Below are 27,241 nucleotides of genomic sequence, written 5' to 3'. Positions count from 1 at the left end.
CATTCCAAATAATGACATTGCTAATGTACTTCCTCCTTTACAGACAATCTGAAATAGTCTTCCAATTCAACTACCGAAACTCTTTTCTGGTCACATCAAAATGAAAAATTGTATTTCAAGAGTCTTGATTTTTAAAATGGCTAAAGCAACCCACTATCCTTGCAGTTTAGTTCTGCCCAACTTTTTCAGCATATGAAAAAGAGATTCAAGAATACTGCCGTTCTTTGCTTTAAATGGATTTGCCAGGAAGTCCCGCAAGTCCTCATCTTAGAGGAATTACATAAACATGAAACAAACAACAAAGCCAAACAAAAATGAAGGAAAAACTACCCCCATAAAAACCTCATGCCTTCAGTCATCAAAAGTCATATTTTGTTCTACTTCCTTTTCTATCTTTCTTACACGCTGCTGTTTGTCCAGCATATGCATTACCTGTCTTATCATGTATACTATTTGGTCTATAATAAACATGCAGCAAACAGCATACTTTTAATGATCTGAATAAAGACAAGGATCTAATACTTTTATTTCAAAGTAAACAATTCTAAGATTTTTCCATTTCCCCAAAACACAGATCAGCAGACTAATTTAAAATAAACTGATTTTTTTTCCTTTGTGAGATTACAGTATAAGACCAAGTGATAAAATCTTTGCTTACCTATAAAGTGTATCTGTACTCTAGAGTACCATAGGAATATTGATTCAACTTATAAATAGTATAATATTTAGCATTTTAGCCTTAATATTCAAAAACTTTGAGGAGGCAAATAATCACTTTTGACTTGTCCCCTGTTTAATAATCCTCCACGGTAGATGACATTTATCTGCTCATATATCTCACCTTGGTGAATAGAATTCTTAGTCCAAATCCCTGAAAGGAATAGTGTGGCTCCCTAGTGCAAATTTCCTGAGAGCCCCTTCCCTCAGCATGTGCCAAGAATCAAATCTTGGCCACTTAGTGCTCTGTGTTCCACATGTGAGCTCTCCACGCGCTGAACGGCTGTGCTAACTGAGATGGATGGCCCTGTCAAACAGGAAGCTGGCACGCCAGGGTGCAAGCAGTGGGATACAATGACCTTTACATTCAGAGAAAAATATCCCTAAAGTGGCATGAAAAGTTTGTAGGGTTTGTAGGGGGAAGGGAAGGGAGATTCTTTTATTTCATTTAGGTACATAGCATGACATAAAAGCAATGGTGCCCAGTATGCAATTTGCTCAGGATCAAATCGTGAATCCCTCACACAAGAAGGAAAGTCGTCAGAAAAAAGGAAATGAATCATCCTTTATCAGGCTGCTTTGAAAGCACTGGACTCTACGATTCAGCTATTATCACTGCGCCCAGCCTGGCCAGCACTCGGATTCAGACTGCGCTGGGATTCACAATAACTAGTAGGGTACTACCTGCCCTGGGAAAACATTCCTAATTTCAATCAGGTTGCTTTCTTGATTGAACTAAAGTATAACTTAAATGCTTAAAATATTTCCTAAAAAGCAATTATCTACTTACAGAATCAAATTCAAGAGCTTGGGAATTTAAATCCGTTGGTCACCACATCTGTAACTTTATATCAATGTTTAATCTCTCATAGTATTCTTATTGTTACAAATGAGGCTCTGACTGATAGTTCTTAGGAATGATATGAAGAGAAACTCATTTTAAAAAATAAAAAACATCCTTGGCATATTCACAAATGTTAACTAAAGATAGTAATCCAGGACACTAATATATAAACTAAGATCTGGAAGTTACGGATTTCTCTCCTTTGGTTTTAACCATAATCACAAACAATATAATTCAATCATTTCAGCTGAAAAACAAGAACAATAAATTCCATCAGATCAATTTTTTTTTCCATTAGTCAAGGTTTGGGGGGAATTTTTGTTATTTGTTTTGTCAATTCTTTGGCATGAAAGAACAATGGGCTATACTTCAAAATGAAACAACAGAAGCTCACAATGGGCTCCCCAGTATTGTACAATACACACTGAAATAATGATGCAATTTTAATATTTAATTAAATAAGTGAAAGGAATTGATCATAAAGACACTGCAATATTTTTTAACTGAATGGACCGCATCAAAACTACAAAAGTTTTCAAAGATACAAAAGGATAAGAGGCATCTATTTTTTTCCGTTTAATTAAAAGCGTATCGCAAAGTGCAGAAGCCACAGGCCCAAAGCAATAAATAAATTTTGGAAAACTGAATGTTTTATAAGTCATGTATTGTAAGTTTGGATAACTCAGGAGTTAAATATCTCAGCACTGGCCCTAATTAGAGAAAATAACAGTGTTATGAATGCAGAAACCTATGATCAGTTTGAAATGCAAGTTGATTTTGTGGCTCCAGAAGTGCTGGTCAAATGCTTCCCAAAACAACAAGAAAACAAGAAACAAGTCCTTCTACAAGAAATATTCTACTGCTCACTAGGAAATACTAAGTCTAACAATTATCCTTCAACCTTTGTTTGGAGAACTATTTCAGAAAACATATTCCTCCTCAAATTATGACACAAGAGACTTGGGAGGAGAGGGGAGAGGCATTGATACCTTGAGCCTGAGCCGCAGAACTGTGAGAATACCCCAGGGCCAGGAGCGCAGTCTCCACCAGCTGGCTGAAAAGCACATCTTTCCGCACCAGGACAAACTCAGCATGTTCTTCTCTGTTGTCATACTCAAGAGAGCCGTCCAACTGCTCCACGACACAAAAGACAGGAATCATCAAACCTGAAGGGACAAAATTCAAGAGCAAAACACAAACATTAAAAAGCAAATCTCAGTCACTGCGATGAGAAGGGAAGCGACAGTTATAAAAGTCACTCATCTGTGATCGACAGTGGTTTAGATTAAACAAGCCTCTCAGTTATACAGGCCTAATGGAAAGCTGTGAGTTTTCCCCCTCTATTATTACAGAATTGCCTGGGGCAGTGGCAGAAGCCCTTAGATTCCTGTCATTTTCACCAATCAGAGGTGTCCTGGTACATAGGTGAGATGAAGGTGACCGTACAGACACTCGAATCTTTCATGTCTATAGTTTTATCATTAACTATTAGCACTAGTATTTTCAGATCAGATATGCTCTTGTCTAGAAATATATTACATGTAAAAGTAATATATTTTCTTGTCTAGAAATACATTTCAAAGCTTCCAGCTCCTTCCTACTAAGGAGGTATGTTTGATTCTAAGGCCTAAGCTGTTATGTGAATACAAGAAAGTCAATAGAAATTTAAAATAAGTCCCTCTTACATGTTGTTGTTTTTTTAAATCCTAGTAAATAGGTTATCAACTAGCCTGAAAATAACATGACCATAAATGTCTTAATTTACATTTATGTCAAAATATACATCCAAATACAAAAGTTTGCCTATGTAAAATTATTTTATACATTAACATCAGTTACTGGAAAGGGAGTATCTTTTCTTGTGTTTTCAGAGAAAATAAGTAAACTACCCTAAAGAATAAGGCAAATTAGTCTAGTTGAAAATCTGTTGAAATCTGTTGTCACTGAAATATTTCTCTGCTTTGTATCAAAGTGTGAAAAGCTAAAAAATGTTTAATTCACCAAAGATTTTTTTAAACTGTTTTTTATTTTTAAAAAAGTCATACAGGCACTTAAATCTAAACATAACCAAGGCAGAAGAAGATCAAAGTTTTACCAACGTACGAGTAAGAAACATGGACTCTGCCTAATGTAATTCACACAAATTAGTATGTTACAGTTCTTTTTTTTATGCAAGAAAAATTAAAACTTATGAAGAATGGGTGAGCAGGCAGACGGGGGAGGTAGAAAGTTACATGGTCATGGTGAAGGTACTTCACAACAAAAAGAAGACCTCTGTGTGAAATGACTAGATGGGAGTATGGCCCCTGACACATAGAATGCACAGGAGTTTTCCAGAACCCCCTCCCTGTGGCTTCAACCCTAGAAGCCTCCTGACTCACTCTGATCTGGAAAGCCAAGGGTGGGAGCAGACACTCTGCAAACTACCGGGTTACAGATTGAGGTATTTGTTCTCAAGATAATACAATGGTGCAACTGGTTCCCATGTGCTAATTATTATTATTAAAGATAATAAGTATTAGGTGTAATTATTAAATATAATCCTTATTAACAATAATAATACTCATTAAGAATTGTTATCATTAAAGATCATGGTAATTATTATTAAGACAGCACAACAGTCTAACAAGTCAAACCATATCATACACAAGACAACTCAGTGTTCACTCCTGAGAACAAGAAAGCAGTATTACTGTCCATTGCAAATACACTCTCCATAGTGTAGATTTCTTTTAAAATATACGATATGGGTGGAGCAGACTGATTTTTTAAACAAAGAAGAAGATTTAGGATAGCTACACAATGCCTTGCAAGATATATTTTTTAATTGTGACCATTACTGGTACATGAAATGCTTACTTATTTATTTCTACCAAGTTCATTCCCAAATATATATAGGACATGTAGTGAATAACATAAATTAGATATCCTCCAAATTATCTTTTTCTCTCTCTCTCTCTCTCTCTCTCTCTCTCTCGCTTTTGTTGCCCAGGCTGGTGTGTAATGGTGAGATCTCAGCTCACTGCAACCTCCACCTCTCGGGTTCAAGCAATTCTCCTGCCTCAGCCTCCTGAGTAGCTGGCATTACAGGTGCCTGCAGATGAGGTTTCTCCATGTTGGCTAGGCTAGTCTCGAACTCCTAACCTCAGGTGATCCACCTGCCTTGGCCTCCCAACGTGCTGGGATTACAGGCATAAGCCATCACACCTGGCCCCAAATTATCTTTGTAGTCATCCATATATCCAGGATTTATTCCCTGAACACCTACTACGTGCCAGGTATCACCACCAGTGGCTCCAGGGATACAAGTAAGAACAAGTCTGATATCCCTCCTGCCCTCAATGTAGTTAAAGGAGTTGTAAAACCTTCCTAAGCACGCATAATGGCATTTTATAGGACTAATTCATGAGAGTCCATACCAGCAAGGAATAGCCCCCATTTAGAGCTTTTACCTCTTACATGATGGCATATAATCTTTGCCCAAGGAAGTAGGTAGATTTTTATTTCTAATGATTTAAGCATATGCACACATAAGGCCATATAGTCCATGGTGCCATAAGCTACTTCACCACTAATACCTGTGTGTACATAAGTTTCGATGCTGAAAATCCATGTGCAGTTCCTAATGTCAACATCTGAGTGTCACACATCTGGGAATCACAGATAAGATCTTTAAATGAATCCAACTGCTCCATAAGCTATCATGTCTCCATTACTTAGAAACTATAAATCTTTCTCAAGTCTATGGTCAACTGAAAAAACTGAAGACCCTATTAACTTTTAAAAATAATATTAACTGTTCAGTTAGATATGAAATATAACATGAAAGCACAGGGATCTATAACATGTAGGGACTTAAGTTTTATAACTGTCAATTACTGAAATAGTTCCTAAACATTTTGGTTCAGTGATTGAAGGAAGCAATTGTTAACTGACACAACAGTAATAACTTCTTACAAAAAGCACGCACCAATCCCCTACTGGCATCACCTATTAAAAACAAAACAAAGCAAAACAAAACAAAAAAACCTTTGTGGTCATTTACAAAATAAAAGAGTATTAACCAGGAATGTATGATAATAGGGTTTGTTCTGCAGCACATATACATGAGATACTGGAGAATATCATAAAAGGCTTATACTTAGAAAAATTTACCTTCTTACTAGAATTTGACCCATCTAAAAATTACAGTTTTTATAATGAAATGCAAGTTTTACAAAAGAAGAATAAAGGAGGAAAAATGGATGCAATTACTAGTGACAATAACAAGAGAAATAAAAAAATAGTAAAATAGTATAATTGAGGTCAAGTGTAGAAAGAAGAAAATTAAGGCATAGGTTTAAAAGTCCTTTAAAAACTGAAAATCCCTAAGGGAAGCACACTACAAAAGGATGAGTAAAAATATATGCCGAGAGAGAGAGAGATTTGTCCATCTTATTCACAACTCGTCCCAGGCAAAAAGAGGGAAAAAGAAAGGAAAAAAAGAGAGAGAGAAAAGTGACAATGGATAGAAAGACAGGGAGGTGCTTGAAAAGCACTTCACAAAATAAATTAAGAATGGGGAGAATTTAAAAGTTCCAATAAAAGAATAAAAATGTAAAACTGAAATCCATTTTCAACAAAATTTAGAAATGGTGAAGAAAAAAGAAAATCTTGCTCTAGCCCTGTATCTTGAGCTTCTAACATTATTTTTCTTTTATTGTAGCACAGACCCATTTTCAGATGATCTAGTAGAGAACTTTGAACCTTCTGATCATAAGCCTTACTAAGCCTTTTACAATCACAGGAGGTAAGCAGATAGTTTAATCTAGAGGACAGGCGCTTGGCCTCAGCCATTTGCTAAAAATTAAGAGTTGTTCTGGTAATTGGGATAAATGATGAATTCTGTCGTCAAAGAGGCAAAATAAGCCTGGTACCCTCTCTACATTAGAAAAATGCATTCTTCCAACTGTCATTAGTGATGATACTGAAACTGTCATTTTCATTCTGACTTTATTTCTGAAGAAGTGTGTATAATTTATAAAGCGTTAACCATTGTTACTGTCACTGTTCACGGCAACAGCTGTGAGAACTGAGACACGTGCGAAAATGGTTAGATGTGGTGATGAATAGCACCGGGTCAAGGTCAAGTCCTGGCACTGTCCCTCTTCACCTGTGTGTGACCTTGAGCAGTTCATCTGACCTCTCTGAAGCTCAAATTCCTCCTAGCCAAAACACAAACAATATCTACATCATAGATCTGTGGTGAAGATTAAACAATATTACATATTTAAATTGTCTGACAGATAGCTCTCAAACAATGGAATCTATTTGTTTTCCTTTTTTCAAAATCAGTATTAATACCATTTTACAGAGGAAAAAAAGTTAACCAGTAATTTTTTTCAAGGTCTTAATCAATGTTCATGATACTAACTAAAAGGCATTTCTTCAGAATAAAGATGATACTAATAATTATTGAATGGCCTATTATGCAAATGGCAACGGCTTAAAGTGTTTAACACGTCCCATGCAAAAAAGGTGAAAGTGCTTAAAAGCACAATAAAACTACCTGTCCATTATAGTAGCCTCTAACTTCATGTAGCAATTGAGTACTTGAAACATAGCTGGTCTCAAATTGAGATGTGCCATAAGTATAAAATACATACTAGATTTTAATGACTTAATAACGAAAAGAAATAAAAATAAACATAAATGATTTATTAACAGTAATTGCGTGTAGAATATCTTGAACATACTGAGTTAAATAAAATATATTATTAAAATTAACTTCATCTGTTTAACTTTTAGTGTAGCTACTAGAAAATTTAAAATTATACATGTGGCTTATATTTGTATTAATATCAGAGAGCACTGTTCTAATGAATCTGCCCAATAACAATATACAATTTTTTCTCACACAGGATACATTTATCACAAACTGATACTAGGCCAATAGTGTGACTGTCATGAGCCCTTTAGCTGTCTTTCCTCTGTGTTCCAGATTTTAGGAGTCCTGAAGACAGAAGCACTCTTGGTTACATTCCAAAATCCAATGTGTTACCTTATCTGCAATTGCAGGCTGCTGTTTTATTACTAACTATATTAATCGAACTTCTTTTATTAGGAAACAGCTCTTTCCCCCTTCCCTTCATTCTAAAGAACAGACTTCAGGAAATGTCACAACACTGGCTATGAAAGTGACCTGAGGAATGCATATTCTCGAAGACTCTAAACGTTTAACTCAACAATGAAAGACGAAAGATGGTGCAGCTGCAGCAGGGCATCTAGGTGACAGGAATCAAGAGCCTTGTGCCAAAGTTGGGACATGAAATAAACTCCTGCTTTGCACTGCACTTCCTAGATCATCATGTAGTCTAATATACACACCTTTACCTTCTCACATTTACCCTGTAACAGGCTTAGCATTATTTTCAGCTGATAAATTAGGAAACTGAAACTATGGGAGAAGTAACATGCCCTAAGAAACACAGTGAGGCAAGGGCAGAATAGTTCAGGTTATCCAGCTCTAAATCCTAAGCAGGCTGCTTTCCTAAGAGTTGAAAACAACACTCCAGAATCCACACCCATTGAAATCTAAGGGCTTGGCCTCTTAATAAAAAGGACCCTTTACCACTTGCTATGTCCAATGGGCGACCTGTGCTACTCCTAAGTGAATTCACCTTTTGCCTGCCTACCAGGAGTCCGGCACCATGCTAGGCTTGGAGGGCGAATCAAAGATGGCTCCTGCCCTTCCATTATTCACAGACAAAGAAAGAAAGAAAGGCTCACACGAATGGTCATACTCTAGTGTAACTCGGCATCGTCTCCAGCCTCCTCCCTAGCCCTGTCTCCTTGGTCCACCAGCACTCCTGAATGACAGGAGCCAGTTCGAGATGAGAGGAGGCCAGGCTTTTGCCTCCCCTCTTTCAAAGGACTCCAGAAGCCCATCTGTCTCTTGAAGGAAGGCAGCAGACAGAGCCCACTCCCTTCCCTGGGGCCTGCAGCATATCTAGTTCTATCACCTGAGAAGGTCCCAGGGCTAACTGGAGATTATAAAGATTGCTGTCTTTTCTTTGTATAAAACTGAACCTGAAGTACCAAAGAACAAGCTGTTTGAAATACTGAAACAAACTTTATCACATAAACTGAGTGAATACCGTCTTCAAGAGGACAGAGAGAAAAAGTGAGGCATGGCTACTAATTTTTCTTATTGTAAATTTATCAGAAAATCAAAATAACGATTTACTTGTTCTATAACCTCATACTCTCATTTTCTCTCTCTCTCTCTCACTGACACAATCATATACATACATACTGACTCACAGACAAGAAGAGAAGTAACTTGCCAACATTAACCTCTAGCCCCTTCTTTCCATCCTAAAATAATAAAGAGGCTGGGTGCAGTGGCTCACGCCTGTAATCCCAGCACTTTGGGAGGCCGAGGCAGGCAGATTACCTGAAGTCAGGAGTTCGAGACCAGTCTGACCAACATGGTGAGACCCTAGCCCGGCGTGGTGGCAGACACCTATAATCCCAGCTACTTGGGAGGCTAAGGGCAGGAGAATGGCTTGAACCTGGGAGACAGAGGTTGCAGTGAGCCGAGACCACGCCACTGCATTCCAGCCTGGGCAACAGAAAGAGACTCTGCCTCAAATAATAATAATAATAATAATAATAATAATAAAGAAAAGCCTGAGCGCCTAAAATGCAACCGTAAACAGAAAGAAAGAATAGGGTGTTTCTCACCTCCCTGTTGGGGTCCCAGGAAAAATTTTGAAAAGGGATGCAATGCGTCCTTCCTAGTCTCCTCTTTGCGCCCTGCTGTCCTCTACTGGGCACCCAGCCTCCTGGGCTAAGGCAGCTGCAGGCTCTACATTCCACTCCAGCCTCCTACTCCCCCCAGGGGCTAATCTCAAAAATTCCAGAGATTAATAGATAAAAAATGCTTGCTATACTGTTTGAATGGTTTAGTGTTCTCCTTAATCTCCTCAGCTAGATCTTCACTGTAAAATATATATTTTATTTCAAATAAACTTCTCATGGAAGAAATTTCAGGTAGTATAATAAGAAACAGTAGAAAAAAAATCTCACCAATTTTTAAAGGAGAGGGAAGAGCAATCATTTGGATGCAAAGGGAGTCCCCCACAGGTCCACAGGTAGACCAGAGGCCCTCTAGGCTCCCCCAACTGCTCCAGTTTTCAATGCTCCTCCTTGTCCTTTGCTTGTAAACTACACATTCCCTGAAACATTAATTCACTTGTTTTTCTAATTGGCTTTTTCTTACTCTTATTGTAGAGGAAGCAGAAGCCAAGACAGAGGTGGGACAGCAGCAAGTTCTAAGTCATTTACAGGTAGAGATCAGTCAATTTTCCAATTATGAGAAAGGCAAACTCTACATCATAATTACTTTTTTTTGATGGAATTTCACTCTTATTGCCCAGGCTGGAGTGCAATGGCGCGATCTCGGCTCACCGCAACCTCTACTTCTCCTGTCTCAGCCTCCCGAGTAGCTGGGATTACAGGCATGCACCACCACACCCGGCTAATTTTGTATTTTTAGTAGAGACAGGGTTTCTCCATGTTGGTCACGCTGGTCTTGAACTCCTAACCTCAGATGATCCGTCTGCCTCGGCCTCCCAAAGCGCTGGGATCATAGGTGTGAGCCATCTCGCCCAGCCATCATAATTACTCTTAGGTACAAACTGAGCCAAACATACAATAACTCGATTTCATATTTACCCATGACCCAGGTGCAACTCAGGATTAGACCTCCAACTAAATAATATTAAATAATATTGAATAAGAGTAAGAAATTGAGTAAGAGTTAAGAAATATTGAATATAAGTTAAGAAAAAAACCAACTAGAAAAACAAGTGAATTCTTCAGAGAATGTGTAGTTTACAATATATCGAATATTATTTATTACTCAATTTTATTATTTATTATGAAATAATAAATAATATTTAATATTGATTTATTCAATAATAAATCGTCTTGATGGCTCTCCCACTATTTGTAGGGGCAGTGGGGTTGAGAATATCAAGAAACAGCTTATTCTCAGAATTCTCTCTAGGAAAAGCAGACACTATTTTGCAACCCCTGAAGCCAATCTTAACTTTGGACAATAAGAACAAAAATAGGTGAGGGTGAGGATGGGAGGGTGGACGCTAGTCCTCTCTCACTGACGACCCCAAAGGATCAAACTGAGCCTAAAATGGTAGGGAAGGGAAATGAGTTCTGGCCTTCCACATCTCTGATTTCAGGCTTGACTCCAGCAAAGCAACCACAAGTCAACCTGAAGTCAGGTCCGAAAGCTGAAGGAGAAACTCCAGGTCTCTAAACATCCTTCTGTTATAGAAATCAAGTGGCAAGATCAAACTGACCAGGCAGTTCACAAAACAGTATTTCACAGGCACATAGGAGGCAATTTGTGGAAGCTTATCTAAACAAAAGAAGCCTGAGCCACACCTGGGAACTCTGCCACAGCAAGCCTGACCCACGGAACTAAATTCTCCGATGTCAGGAATGCCGAGGCTCTAGTGGGTGTAGAAGAGAGGCCCACCATTTTCCTCCTCAAACATGGCCTGGACTTAGCTCCCTCATGCCCCTCCCACCCGAGCCTGACCTATATAGTAGGCCCAAAATAAATGTTGGTTTAGTTTAACAAAATGGCAATTCCACTGAGATATTAATCACCACCATTAATAGGCAGTGTCTGCCTAGCTGTCAAACTTGTCCATATCACTCTGGCCCCATTGCACTGCACTCAGCATCAGCAGACAAGGAAAGCTTTCTAGGAAATGATCCACACAAGTGGATTCAGGAGCTTGCTCCATGTTTGTCCAGGGGAAGTTGGCCAGATCACAGCACTGTGCATGACCACTATTGACAGAACTTGTCGGTGTATCACCACGGGCATTGCATGGATGGGTGTGCAACAAAGTGGCGTGCTGCACCATGCTCTGTACACACCCTAGAGCCACAGGGGTCTTGTTGGCAGTCCTACCCATGTCCTGCACTGAAGGACTACAGTATCTTTCCTAAATTTAGTAACTACAGAAAGACAAAATGTTTAATAATCCTAGAATTTAAAAAAAAAAAAAAAAAATTTAAGGACAAAAGAGCTGGGCACAGTGGCCGGAGCCTGTTAATTCCAGCTACTTGGAAGGCTGAAGTGGGAGGATCACTTGAGCTTAGGAGTTCGAGGCTACAGTGAGCAATGATCTTACCACTGCACTCCAGCCGGAGTTACGGAGCCAGACCCATCTCTAAAATAAATAATTAAATAATTTTTAAAAAATAGAAAGGAAAAAAGTAGGATATACAAGTTTGAATATATCAGAAAAGTTCAAGTGTATGGCATATTGTCGAAGTATCCTTAGTTCAAGCCTAAATTCTTCAGGTTCTTTTCACAATAGGTTAAAAATACATATATGTATAAGTCCTGAGACTCAACCACATGTTAAAAATGACTACCATAATTTATGAATGCCAGGGTTTCTGTCCTTCATTAAGTAAAATTTCATTCTGGAGGTTTCTGAGAAGATTTTTTTTTTTTTTTTTTTTTGCGACAGAGTCTCACTCTGTTGAAAATAGTATTTAAGCAGAGATCGATTCACCTCCCCACCTTATTCTCATCACCCTCTCTGGAAAAGCTATTTGCAACTCAGAGTCCCATGCATCAAAAAAGGAGTCAATGAAAATTGTCCTTATACTAACATTTACTTCAGGTTTTGAGCTCTGCCTAAATGTTATTTTATCTAATTCAAACAATTAAAAAAAAAAAGCTTGATTAATTTCTCCAGTGTAGTGTTAAAGAAAGGTTAACTGTACTGAGGTCCTCTTGAAAGGAATTAATAAAGGAATCAAGTGTTCAGCTCTCAATAAGACAAGACTACCCGGATTTCTAGTGGGAATATTTCATAGCACAAGCATGTTTTCTTTGGGGAGTTTAACTCACAAAAATTATTAAAAATTGAGATCAAACACTGGTGCAGAGCCTCAAAGGAAATCATACTAGAATGGAGAGATTTTTATCAAATAAAAAAACTGAAAAGTAAAGTTTTTATAGCAAAAAAAAAAAGGCTTTCTCCCTCACAAAAAGAAAATCCTACTGTCTATGTTTAGAGTTCAAACAGCAAAACATTTATGGATATTTAATAGATGTGTAGAAAGTAACACAGTGCAATGAATGCAGATTTCACAAAGCCGAGCTTAAGCAGACAGGCAACTACCACCTTCATTTCCCAGCCATTAAAAGCCACTCTCATTCTTATATTCAACAAATGCATTCATCAAGGTGCAATAATAACCAAACTGGTGAAAGGGCTAACACTGAAAGGAGAAAGAGAAAAAAACAGGAGGGAGAAAGAGCAAGAAAGTCAAAATCATAGTGTGTATTCTCCAGTCCCCTTAGGGGATATGACTGAGACCTCTGGTTTGCAATACATAGGATATTATTATTGTGACTCAGATCAAGTTAATAAAACCCAGCCTACAGACCAGGGAAACCAGGGTCTGATGGAATACTTCCCAGACAAAATATTTGAAGTATATATGTAGTGCCTGTGTAATTTATAGAAATTAATCAGAAAAACAGAACAGAGAAAACTAGTATTTTTTTTCACTTTATGGTTCTAATATATCCTCTCTATAATTTATATAATTTCCAAAATAAAATATTAAAATTAATATTTTAAAAATGAAAGAGACTATTTAAGTCTCTGCATACAAATCTCTTGGAAACCTTAGGTTCATCCTGAATATGTTTATCCAAAGGCTATCACCCAGCCAAAGAAAGAGTTATTCCACTTTTTACTGCCTCTGAGAAGTGTTATCAAAGCCTAAAGTGATTTGTCTCCTGGACAAAAAAGTGAGAAATATTTACCCTAAATAAAATGTAAGATTCTACTTTCCTCAAAGAAAAACCCTGGTAGACTACTGCAGCATTTTAAATGGGGAGTAATTCCAGGTATGAACACCTGAATCTCAAAAAGATTTCATTTTCCCTAGAGTCCTTGGTTCGTAAATTATTTAAGCATAAAATATAATTTCTGAGCCACGAAATAAAGGTATTGGTGTTGTCCCCCTTCCCCTAGAAGGCCAGTTTCAAAACAGTTCTATTCCGACAAGTCCAATACAAAATAACAGAAACACAAGTCAAACATTATTTCAAACTCCATATTGAAGGAGAAAAGAATTTCATCTGGGGTTAACTTAATAGTATATGTTTAAGTTTGTGGGTGAGCTTCAGTATCGCCCAAGAGGTAGGAGTTGCTATTTTATCTTGGCACCATCACTGCTAGATCTAGATGGAGATGATAGAAGAAACTATACATGACAGTTTCTATGAATATAAGTTCATTTATTTTGTTAACACAAATAGGATCGACAAACAGCTATGTTTTCAAAGGGCAAGCCTGTGTTTATTCTATATATGAGAGGCTGGCGGCGAGAGATGGCTTTACTGTGTCATTCTAGCAAAGGAAGAAGAGAGCTGCATCTGAGAAGCCTGCCTTGGTTAAAAAGAACTGTCTCCCTCAAACTCACTTTCAAGCTATACATCAATCTTCAATATAATTATGTTTGACAGAATATAAGCTCTTGGCAGTTAACTTGTTTACAATAAATGCTTAGTTTGGGTACATGGACTGTATTTCAGTCCTACAAATATCAAACACAAACCTACAACAGTCCCATTATGGAGCTGAGAATTATTTTGCTATAAATCTTTTTATTGGGGGGCCAAGGGAATTACTTTGCAGCTTGTTTCCCACTAACCACTTGGAACAGTGTGAAAAAAGAGGTACATTTATGCTCTGACCCTGCACTAATTGGAATCCTATACATTTCCACAGGAGAATGTTCAGCATCAATCCTGAACATGCATGTCAGCCCCCAGTTCTGCCATGGCGGCAAAAAATACACATGAAACAAAACGGTTCCTACTAAAGCCATGGCATTTTCCTACAGTTCTTTTTCTCCTCAAAGTTTCTTGGGAACTAATGACCATTTGTAACAGTGTTGGCCGACTTTCAATGGTAAGCCCCAGTTTTGGGGGAGTTTATAAGTTAGCTGTAAAAACGTGCTTAAGGCTCAAACTTGCCGTATGAATGAGGCTGTAAATAGAGGTAGTTTTGCTGAATATTACCTAGAGATTCATTTGAGAAGGAAAAAAGTCAGGATCACCTTATTTACCCTTGTAAAGTGGCTTTACCTGGGTATTAAAACTGCAATAACTTCCTATTCAGAGAACAATTTGCTCTTCTTATACTCCCTCGATACTAAAGGGTTTGGGGTGTTCTAATACCACATTTCCCAAATCTAAAGGACAACATCTTGTCTGAATGGAGCCTCTAGGAATGCTTCTCTCCTGACAGGCACCTTCACTCACATTCTGAATACCTTCTGGTTTTCAGATGAAGACAATTTATCATTCAAGGTTTCTTTAGTGCTTTCTAATTTCCCACTTAACATATAATTAGATTACTACAATAACTCAACTTTAACATAGTATTAATACATCAAAAAGATCATATTAAGGATCACAGTTTATTTTCCAAAATAATACTGAAAAATTCAGTCACGTAATGACTTAAGATTCCAATTTCTTTCTTTCTAGTCAATGTTACAATTACAGGTGACAAAAAATTTAAAACGTGTTTGTCTCTCAGCTTCTAATGAAGAATAGCAGCAACTGATTTATAAGTTTCAACTGTCATGCAAAATGGTTTTATTAAAAAATTTTACCACAGGGCTTTCTTGTATACAGGGGAGAGAGACAGAAAAGAAAAATATTTCCACTGCATTATCAGCCTCACAGAACTTCCTTGTTAATACGAAAGCACTAGTTTGCAATGTGAACTAATGGAAAATTGTTAAATTCACCTAAAATAACCACTCCTTTTTTTAAACTAAAGAAGCCCTTTTAAAACCTTGACTATTTAATTGCTGTTTACTTGCGGAAGAGGGACATGGAGAAGGTGATCGTATGAAGAAAAAAAAAAAACACTTTTTTTAATTGTACAACAAAAATTCCCTCCAAGGCAAAAAGACATTATGCCAAGTTCCACCCAGAATTAATGTTTAGGTTTAAATTATAAAGTCCAGAAGAAACGGAACCACTAATAGACCCTTAAAGCTCATGGTCTTCATCAACACTGTTAGGTTATGTAAATGTTAAAACTGAAAACCCTTTGCTGACAAAAGCATTTTAATGAAGGTGCTATTAACTAGACTCTATGGATTAAAAAACTTTTTTAAAAAAGCTTTTTTGGGGCTGTTTGATATACATCCCACTCTAAAAGGGATGATAAATGCTTGGGAGCGTTCGGAGATTATGAGACCCCCATCAGGAGGATGTACTGCTTATCTTGTTTCTTTCATTTTGTCACCTCAGGAAGGTTTTTAAATATTAAACCCAAGAAACTCAGCGACAGATGAAAGAAATATTCCCCTCTAAGTCTGTCAACTGAGTAAAACCTGGAGCTCCGACTACTCTGATGGTCGACATTATTTGCAGTTTTAGTACCCACACACACGGGGGGTAATCCGAGTTATCCCCACCTCAGGTATCCCCACCCTGAGCCAGGGTTCCCAGGTGAACTCCACCATCACCACCTAGGTTTCTTCAGGAGCTCACAGTTTCTATGAATAGAGTAACAAACACAGCCCAGAATGAGGGGAAACGAGCCTGATTCTTGGCTGCTGCCTGGCAGTTCATTCGCAGTTGCTGAAAGCGTAGCTCTGTGGAATGAGAGCTGGAGTCTCAGCAACGTGAAGGACATCGATTTCATGATTCAGAGGATTGCAGGTCGAAGCAAAAGCCTCTGCATTTCGGGTGACAGTCAAGTAAGTACACCTCAGGTGATGTGACCACAGAGCAACTCAGGTTACTCCCATGTGTGCCGAGAAGAAATGAGGTGCTCACTATTCGGCCTCCACTCTCTCTCTCCTCTTCAGCCTGGTTTGGACTTTGGGAAGAGGAAGAACAGCAGGCCTAGGAACCACACCTAACTCTTACTTGGTTGGGCTTTGTAACAAGAGGAACATTCATTACTTCTGATTTCCATTTACAGAGACAAAAAAAAGGAGGGGGAGAGTAGTTCCACCTCAGGTAGAATTTAAGAAAATGGGATTTTCCTGGTCAAACTGTGTATGAAGACAAAGTCAATGGTCATTTGTAATGTCTCCTGGGCAACCACTTCCCCTGGGCTCCTCTCTGAACTTCTCAGGGAAGAATGAGAGCCAAATGGTCTCTCCCCAAAACAGATTTTAGCTAATAAACACAACAAAGTAAGCGAAAAGCACTTCAGTTTTTCTGCATCTTCTCTAAGACTAAAAATTTGTACATTGTGTGACAGGTCCACCTCATTTTTCTTAATGATGTTTTTATTATTCTTTCACTCAATTAAAGCAGAAATGGATATTGCATCTTCTGACTGTATAATTGTTATTCTAATCTGTTTTCGATCACTGCTTGGGAAATGGGTCCAAAACAACATAAACTCTCCACTGCCTCAGAAGACAAGTCATTTTCTTTTACTACAACACTTAAAGAGACATTTATCATGCTGCTCTGTTAGCATCTTTGGATTATGACAAAAGAAAGTTCTTATTCTGTTAACCCCCAAAAAATAATATTTCAAAAATGCTATTGCTATTTCAAGTGTTTTGATATGAATGCATCTTCTCAGTAAGCTATTAAATATATCAATGTTGCCTTTCCTTATATGTAATAATAATTGAAACAAATGCAATAAAAGTACTCAATTTTAATATAGGACATAATTGGGAAACCTAAAAATACAGTTATTTTTACTTTATGCCTTTGGTCCTTTGGTCCTTTGGTCCTTTCCCAGGAAGCTTGGGCATGGTATTCCATCAAATTTGCTCTCTTTGCAAAGAAAATATTTTCTTGTGTTTAAAAAAAAAAAATCAGTCACAATCAGTTATGAAAGAACCGATATACTTGCTTTCCAGCCAAATGCAAAAACAAGTAAAAGGTATTTTTTAAAGAAAGAAGAAGATATATGTGGTTAACATGATGAAATTCAAGCTGTTTCTACAACAAATACCTGCAAATCACCTCTGTCAGATCTTAGTACTTTGGAAAGCATTTGCTCTAACTAGAGTCTCTTATTTTATATATTATATACATAAATATCCGTGTAAGTCTTCAAAGAAACAAAAGACACTGAGCTGCTGTGCACATTTCAGTAACTGTGCAAACATCAGTGGGCACCAGTTACCCTGGTTTGAAATAGATCCCTTTTGATAAATGGTAGCTTGCAGTGCTTCCCCTTTTTTGATCTTTGTTGTTATTTTACAGTTTAATAACCAACTGTGCTACGACAGAACTCCATTCCAATGATAAGGCTACTAGATAAGAGCAGAACTGAATTTGCCCACACGCTATTAATGAGTAATAGTACCAGGAGCAACTAAAATTGAAATACATTTCCCCAGAAGGTTTTCCTGTCCTATATGTCATAACCATTAATAAAGAATATGCTTACTATAAGACTGACATAGTTTGCTGATAACTTTATTGCAAGTTTCAAATACTCAAAATTTCTATTAATGCTTTGATCTGCATTTTAGGCATGTGTCAAACTAATAACCATAACATCCACTTGTTTAAGTTAAAGGACATCAATTAAAAGGGGGAAAAATGCATGCCATAAATCCTGTTGTCATAATTATATATCTAAAGCACACTTGTTCCATATTATGTCTTTTTATCTCATTTTTTAAAAATCTGAAATAAGTAAAACTTTTAATTGAGCAGCAAAAGATACGCAAGTTGTAGAATGCAATTTCTGATGTAGCCTTTCAGTGCCACTTAATTATACTGATTTTACCACAATTCTTAAATCACTTGCTACTAAGAAGCAAAATAATTCTGTTAATTGAAACAAATGTATATAGCTAGAGTTCCATAATTCGGAAAACTCCACCATGGAACATTTTTACAAAAACACGATAGCATGTTATGCTTACGGGGCTTGTTTCTACGTAAAAGAAAAATAATGTTTGGTTAATTGCTAACAATAAAGAGGAACGGAAAATAGCACACTATAGTGGCTACAACTGTGCATTTTTCCAACTCTGTAAGTCCTCAATTGGTTTTTGTTTTAGTCATACCTCAGTTCCACCCGGGGCATCTACTTTGACTTTGAAATATTTATCACATTACATTTAAGTAGTAGGATGATGAATCTTTTGTATATAAAAATCCATTTTTACCACAGACATTTTCAAAACCTCTATTGCATTTTAAAATAACAGGAATTCACAGCTCTCCTTACTGGCACCCTAAGTTAATGATGGAGAGCAGTGTTGATTGGAAGTGAAAAAAGACCCATACAATCAAAGTCAGTAGAGGCAAATCATTCATTTAAAAATTGCCACAAAGAAAAGAATAGAAACTAAAAGGCAAACTCTTTTTTTCATTTTTTTGAGCTAAGCATAAAGGTCTCCTACTTGAAACTGTTTTAGGTTATTTCTCTTTTTTTTTCCAAAAAATAATGAGTTAAAATGTATGGGTTAGATCCAACATTTCACTGCTGTTCTTATTCTTGGGGAGTGGGGGAGATGGGGAACTTGCTGCCAAAGCTTCTGAAAAGAGAGTTTGGGCTGCTAATTTTTCGTTCACAAAATCTAAATTCCCCTTATGCATTCTCACACAACTCATGAAATAATATGAAACAGTATTATATCACTGCAAATTGAGACATTTTTATCAAAATAAAGAGTGATGATGCCAACATTTCATTTGTCATTTCCCACTTGTCACTTTTCACTGACAAACTGTTACACATACAACTTTTGTCAAATGCTCCATCTTTAAATATGTTCCAAAATGCCATTGTATCTAAGTATTCATGTAAGAAAGATAGTAAAAATTACTATGTTACCATATATTAGTTATATAGGTTTTTTAAAAGCCTACTGATAAAAGAATATAAAGAATTCTTTATTAATTTACATGCTATGTAGGATAAAGTCTGGCTTTCTGAAATGAAACAAACTATGTACATATTTTACACACCTAATGTGGGATTCTTAGTCATAAGAAACATTTTAATGGTGAGAAATTTTATTCCAACAGAAACCTAAAAAGCTTTAAAAGATAAGTATAACCCAAGAAAATAATACTATTTGTAATTCATCTAGCCTTGTAAATTTAACATGTCTTTTTAAATATATACATATATGCTAATTCTATAATACTTTTTAAAAAGAAAGAAAAATAAGGGTTTTAAATTATAATTACCAAACTTCACTGCTTATTACTTTGCCAGATATACCAAATAATTATTGTAGTCTTGCCTAGAATAAAACTGATTTCCATATACTTAAAATGACTCAAATTCATATTCTTAGCTATCTAATAAACGATGATTAGTCTGTTTTCCCCTCTCTACAGAGACAGATTGGTTAAAACAAAATTCAAGAAAGAAAAGAAGAATTCAAACAGGATATCTCATACGTACAGACTTTGCTGGTTACAACCCTCTGGGAAAGGATGATATTGCTTATTTTCTGCAGGGGTTAAAAAACAGATGCCTTAAGGGACATCTGTGTAGTTCACACACACACACACACACACACACACACACACACACACACACTACACTACAGATGATCTTGAGTATACAATGGTCAGTGGGTTTCTGCTGATGGAACATAAGGCTTCCAAAATTACTTGAAACATCAAATTATGCTTAGGACTTTGAGGGGCGGATACCCTATGTTCTGTTTAATGTGTATGTTCCATTGCATATATTTTTTTAACCAAGTATATCTTTATTTTAATAACAGGCCAAGAACTAAAAACACTTTAGAGAAGAGTTATTTTTCTACCTCAGCAAAACTACAGAGGACATGCTAGATTGTTGGATGGCCCCAAAGCTTAAGTTCATTCTATTTAAAAGATCTTAAAACCTTAAAAAAAAAAAAAAAAAGAAAAAGTGAGTGGGAGGGGAAAATACAATCTTTTCTCTTTTGAAGTAATGAGTACTTCCTATAAGTATTATGATATTCATCCTTGGAAATGGAGTTTTCTCCATTTTGCCCATATTAACAATATATTTCTAAATTTTTAAGTATTATATAATCTCAATATACACCTATCTATACTTTCATATCTGCACTCCTTTCAAAAAGTTAAATGTCTCTCTACTGTTGCTGATATGGTGACTACACCTGACCCAAACTGCATTTCTTTTCATCTAAAAGGAAGTGTTCCACATGTAGACAATTAAATTAACTGTTGTTGTAGACAATGTTCAGTTTTAAATGAGGCCCTGACTAACAATCTTGATCACATTTGCTTCCCTATTTGAATACATCAGTGTGTACTGCATAATGATTTTCTTCCCCTTGCAACAAGACAGTTATGTTCTTGAAAGGGCTGCCTGGTAGCACAAACAGGTCTACTTCAGGTAGACTAGTTATAAGATAACTTCCACAGACTGTATGCCAACAAAATTAAATTGTTATTTATGAAACATAAATTATTTTTCAGAAATAAGCAAGTTTTTTTCAAAAAAATAAAAAGCAAATCTCTCTAAAAGATATTTTCAATGTTTAAATATTTTTCCCTAAAATCTAGAACATTTAACACCAAAAAAAATCATAAAAATTCATGGGAAAATGAAAAGTATCAAAAAGATTTCTGATGTTTAATGCCTCCTATCAGCAAATACACCATCTGGTATATTCAAGCGCTGTTCATTCAGTTTAAATAAAGCTGTCTGAAAGTTCTTCTTTAAGCCAAACATTAAAAAATGAAAATGCTTGTGTTAACAATGAATGAAGCACAACAATTTATTGCTGTTAAAGCACAACTGGCCAGCACCTTTCAGCAGTCCAGGAAAAAAGCAGAATGCCTTGCTTCCTCTGGAACTTGATTGGCATCACTTTCATTTTATGCTGTAAGTTGCATGGCTGAAGCAAGCATTCCATACAACAGAACATTTTAGGTACTTATGCTAATAGCGGTAAAAAGGATCATCTGATTTTTATTTTCATCATCCTTAATAATCTCTTCTTTTCCTAATCTTCAAATAGATCTGTAAGTTTTAATCAACAATTTCACAAATATAAATTTCCTCACCATTAATCATCCTTTTTCAAAATCCTTATGGAGTGAATTACTAGCTGAGAGGGGACGCCAATTCTAGTAAGTGAATGTTACCCAGCAGGGATATAAAGCTGTCAACACCATCGTGCTCTTGCTAGCTCTAAACTCTCTCCTAGCCTTCATATGTTTTTTAAAGAGATATTAGCCTTTTTTTTTTTTCCTAAGGACCTTCTATAAAAGCTGACTGACATACACATCTGAGCACTTACATTTTATTACATACATGCTTTAAAACACACTGCTCAGATAAGAGCAAAAATATCCTAGAAAGTGTTGGAAAGACAAAGCAAAACTGATCTAGTTTTCAAAAGAGTCTTCTAAAGTTAACCACATAGTAAACAACACACTTTTAAGTCCCCTGTTAAAACACAACCTTAAAGACTGGTGACAGTGTATCTACCCTCTCTACTATTTAAATTCAGACACTAAAATAATGCTCCCTTTTTTATGAATACTTAGTTCTCATCGAAAAACACAGTAAATTCCCTCTACCTAAATAAGTGGAATAATAGCAGAATTTACTATTGCAATCAATGCATTCAGAAATATATTTAAAATATATTTACCTCACTGCTTATCAAAAACAGTAAGATAAATTGCTATTTGATTAGACAACCAATTAACTTGATCTCCCTTATTTTTAAAAGAACAGCTTTTAAGAAAGAGGAACACTAAAGATTAACAAATAAGTACTCCCAAATTTTTGGCTCCACTTTTAAGGCAAATCTTATTGTATCCATCTTTAAACCATTGACAAGACTGCAATATATCTGAAAATGCTAATAAATGATAAAGAGCTATAAATACTTGTGTAGTTATCTATGCTTATTATATTGCTTTATAAAGAAGATTTAAACAAAAGAACATAGAATGGTAGAAATATAATCTATATTTACTCTATGTTCAAAAAAATCCTTTAGTTATAAAAAAACTAACTAAAAATTTATTTTAAACATTTTAAAAAATTTAGAACGTGCATTTTTCAAAAGGCTTGGCTTTGCTCCAAACTATATACATGGTTAAAAGTTACAAATAAATTATTAACATCTTAACATACATTTGGAAATTAAACTTAAACTCATAAAATAATTTTGTTAACATTCAATTAGAAACCTTTGTACTATCAAAATCTTATCTTCTAAGTTGTTATATTCTAAAGTTGTCTAAATTAATCTCTTTATAATTATGCTATATAGAGTAAAATCTTTCTTTTTTAAAAAATTTAAATTCCACTAAACAATTTTAACCACTTTACTATCATGTATTATAAACGATATGTATTGAGACAAAATAATGTCATCTTTATTTTCAACTTGGGAAGCAGCTAATAAGACCTCTGCTATTACTAAATTAAGTTAATTAAGAGAAAGTGTCTAAGGCAGCTGGTTGAAACAAATCTATTATTCTTCACCAAGATAATAATTTTAGTTTATATTAAACATATAAGGGCTCAAATGTGAACTATATTCTCAGAAAATTTGAAAAGCAATCACTAACACTAAACGTATCCCTGGTCAACAGAGCGAGGCACTTTCTTTCATAGTTCAACATGATACAGAAGGAGGGGGGAAAAAACTTGTTTTAGGGAAGCACAATTATTAACAATTACATTCTAAAATGTTTACAGACTCCTTTCAATTTAGTGAATTTTATTAGATCTTCAGAAAGATACCAAAATTTTAAGTCCAAGCCTTTTCTGTCCACAAAGGCCACTTTGGAACACACTGTCTCCAAGGATTTCCAGAACTTTTTCAAACATTTTGAGCACTTAGCATACCTCATAATTGGTACCATCATACTCTCTATGAATTTTTTTTTCTTATATGCATATACTAAATGATTATGCCAAAAGCCTGACATTATTTGCTCCAGTATCAGGACAAATTAATAAACCTCTCTTTTTAAAAGTGGGTCACAAAACTGTTAAGTTTTCTTTTGCCTCAATAAAGTATATTTTCAAGTCCCAAAAAGGATCCATCACCAAATTTTTTAACTTACAACATTGAAAGGATGAATGCATCTCAAGTGAGATGATTAATATGAAAAACTGAGACAAACCATCCTGAGTATTTACCATGAAGAAATAGAAATAGCAAATAAGTAAAAGAAAAAACTACGATTTTATAAAACATATGTGTTTAACTCTTTAAAGGGAAATGAACATTTTTAGAGGTAAGTAACTATTTTGAAATACATAGAAAATAGACTCTTATAACAAGGGGGTAGTAGCTTATCATTAAGGTTTGCCAAGGTTTTATATCATTTAAGGCAAGTTAATATAATTATATTAAATGGGCTATTGTTGAAATTATTAGAGAAAAAACGTTAGAAGCAAAAAAAAAAAAAAATTAAACTAGTGATTTATCCCAAACACATAGAAAACCTGCATGCCATGTAGAATTGTGGATTTTACATGTAAAAGACAACTAAGCAAACGGCATACAAACTCCAAAATATTTCAATGTTTAAATTTCTCCCATATCTTTATTTTGTATGATTGCTTTTCCTGACCACTTTAAAAGAAAGTAGTTGCTTAAGTAGTAAAAACTACAAAAGATTTTCTTTAAATAAAATTATTAATAAATTCTTGGGAGGGGAAACTGCATGTAGTTGATAAGGCTACTTTCCTATTTTTATCTGTTGTCCTATAACAAAGTTACAAATACATATGACTAAACTATAGACAACTGCAGCATTTAAGCTTCTAAGGGCCTGATGGATTCACGGTGATTCTTTATTTCCCACATTTCACGTGGCAGGAAATATTCCCAGTTGTTACTCAATCTGTCTTGAAGCACTGTCCTCACTACAAAGTAACATCAACTCTCCTTGTCCCTGTACTCGCCTGAGCATTAACAACTATTTTATTCCCTAAAAGCGAACGCAGGTGAACTTCATCCCTACAACAGACACTCTGAGGCAAGGCAAAAGAGTTAAATCACTAAAAAGCTCTCTAGGAAAATCTAGAAACAGTTAGCTGGCTGTGACATAAACCTGCCAACACCTCAGCACACAGTGGCAAAATGCCCAAAAAATGCCACCCTCTGGGTAAAAACCACTTTCTTGTTTTAACTCAAGATGAATCTACCAGTTGCAGATGAGAGGCGACGGGGGCATTATTTGGCAACCTGGAATTCACTTCCTGTAATCCTACACCGCGACAGCGCCTAATCAACCTGAACCCTGACACCCAGGCCATTATCACTGGGCCGCGGGCTGCGCGCCTCCCTGCTTCGGGCTGTTACCTCCCACGGCCTTGGCCACGGCGCCGTTGGGCCTCCCGCGGGCTCCCATGGGGCTGCCGTTCTGCTCCAGCCGGGCCACCTTCACCGGGGGAGGCCCCTTGACGTCCGGGCTGCCGCTCCGCCGGTCGGGGCTGTCCCGCAGACACGGGCTCTCGCTCCGCCGCTCCATGCTGCTCCGACTCGGAGACAAAGTTCCCACCGGCAGGTCGCAATAAAACGCACAGGGACCTAGGGAGGGGGTGGGGGGAGGAAAGGGGGAGGGAGAAAAAAGAGGGAAAACCGCTCACACACGTGATAGACGTTCAGGCCAGTGGCAGAGCGCTGCACCACAGCCACACAAACTTCCTCCCACGCTGCCCGAGGGGCCCGAGCCGGGAAGCCGGTCCCAACCTTACACTGCGAGGCCCCCAGGAAGCCCAGCGCCTCGGTTCGGCGCCTCTGCCCAGTCGCAGCTCCCCAGAAGTCAGCCCTCGGGGTCGCGGCCGGGGTTGGCACCCAGGGGAGCCTAGAAGTGGTCCATTCATTGGGACGGGGTTGGCATAAACCGTTCCTGGGTGCGACAGCCTAGTCCGTCCCGGGGTCAGGGTTGTGGAATAAGTGAACTTCATAAAAAGACGTTCCACTCACATGGGAAGGGAGTGGGGGCTGTGCGCAAGTCCATAACCGAATTAACCACCCGGTAAATGCGCTGTGAATAGCCAGGCAGGAGCCAAAGGCCGGGCGAAAGAACCCCTTGAATACCCGCCTTTTACCTATACGGAGCAAGTTCTGAGGTAAGCACACACCTGCATAAAATCAACCCTAATTCCACATTAATAAGCATCCGAAAACACTTGGAGGTATTTATCAGAATAACCTCCATTACAAAGGCGGGAGCTACAATCGTTATTATTTTGGAGCGTTCTTATCTTCATCTGATTCCGAGTGCGTTTTTAAAGCTCTTCAGTATAAAATACAAAAGCAAAAATCATTTTAATTCTTAGTGCAAGAGCAGCCTTCATCCGCCCCAATTTTAACATCGCTCCAGAAAGTTTTCCTCTGGGTCACTAGGTTGGCAGTGCGCTCCCCAGGGAAGCCGCAGGTCTCGACACCCCTGGATTGGGGGGGGGGCAGGGAAGGAGGGGAAACACCTGATGAAACGGCGCTCGCGTTGTCACTGACACCCGCAAGAAGCAGGACCCCGGCACCGTACTGCGTGCGCGCTGGGAATCCTGGTGGGCGCTCTCGCTGCGCGAGCAGCGTCGGTGCCACGGGTCAAGGAGACTAGGTGGAGGTGGCAGGGGGAGGTGAAAGGAAGGATGCGAGATGAAGACACCGAGCAGGAGGGCTGCGGGCGAGGGTTCCGCCTGCATTCCCCGACTCCGCGGTCCGAGAGGCTGAGAGCGGCGGGGAGGGAACTTCGTTGGCCCTGGGCTTCCCCGAACTCACGAGCGCAGCGCGGGAGCCCTCGCCCTGCGTACTTACTGCTCACGGTCTGTCTGAAACTTGGCTGGCTGGCGCTCTGTCCATGGAGCAAAAGTAGAGAATCCAGGGTGGAAAGTTTCTGGTGCTTGGCTTTGCGGTGTTCTCCTAGTCTTCTTCCTCTTTACTCCTTCCCTTTCCCTCTTCCCCAGGTCCTAACGTTTAAGGTCCTGGGTCAGGGTGTCTTCTTCTGGTGCGGAGATGGTTGTTATGATGATGATGGGGGGAGGGAGGAGGGGGAGGAGGAGGAGAGGGAAAGGACTCCTCCAAAGGGACACCCGAGCGAGCGGGGGAGGGGACGGCGGAGGAGGGGGGAAGAGGAGGCTGAAAGAGCCTTTTCACACCTTCGGGAAGGAGACCGGTTCTGGAGAGAAAGGGCTGAGAACCTGGAGGCAGCGGCGCCGGGCCGGGGCTGCCGGTTCGCAGGGCAGCTAGCTCGCGAGGAGGCGCGGCCAGAGCGGTGGGACCGGTGACACCATGAGCCGAGAAGACGCAGGGACCCGGGACCGCGCGCGGGAGGAAACGCGGCGGCCGCCCAAGCTGTCACCTCCAGCCTCTCCCCTCTCGGCCGCCTCTGCCAGCAGCCAGAGCCGGACTCACTGACAAGCCGCAGAGAGAGACACACTGAGAGGGAGATGATTATTAGTTGCGTTGAGTCATCAGGCAAAGTGAGTCCTTTTGGGTTGTCCTCGGTTTCCGATTTCTCCCCCTCCCCCTTTCGGTCCCCAGATCTAGCGCCTTCAAAATAATAATTTGGGGTGGGGGTAGGGGAAGTCTCTGGATTATTTCGGGATGGGGGTGGGGGGAATGGATCTAAACCCAAGCCAGACTGGTCCACCGCAAGAA

At 38.1% G+C, this 27,241-nt stretch overlaps 1 protein-coding gene across 3 annotated transcripts in view; it reads right to left on the bottom strand.

The window, feature by feature from the left end:
• The window catches only part of SATB2 (SATB homeobox 2), a 203,782-nt gene that overhangs the window by 163,179 nt on the left and 13,362 nt on the right, over positions 1-27,241 (bottom strand). For 2 of the 3 annotated variants that reach the window (XM_011949970.1, XM_011949971.1), the window contains exons 3-4: positions 24,935-25,162; positions 2,551-2,727 (exon numbers count right to left, since the gene is read on the bottom strand). In XM_011949970.1, coding sequence (XP_011805360.1) covers positions 2,551-2,727; positions 24,935-25,103 — 346 coding nt within the window. In that variant the 5' untranslated portion in view covers positions 25,104-25,162. Of the gene's footprint in view, positions 1-2,550; positions 2,728-24,934; positions 25,163-26,398; positions 27,151-27,241 lie in introns of those variants that run through there. The other variant, XM_011949969.1, reaches the window with a different exon arrangement.

Source organism: Colobus angolensis, unplaced genomic scaffold (assembly GCF_000951035.1).
Source record: "Colobus angolensis palliatus isolate OR3802 unplaced genomic scaffold, Cang.pa_1.0 Scaffold30, whole genome shotgun sequence".
Classification (NCBI taxonomy): Eukaryota; Metazoa; Chordata; class Mammalia; order Primates; family Cercopithecidae; genus Colobus; species Colobus angolensis.
This window is presented reverse-complemented; position numbering and strand designations above follow the sequence as displayed.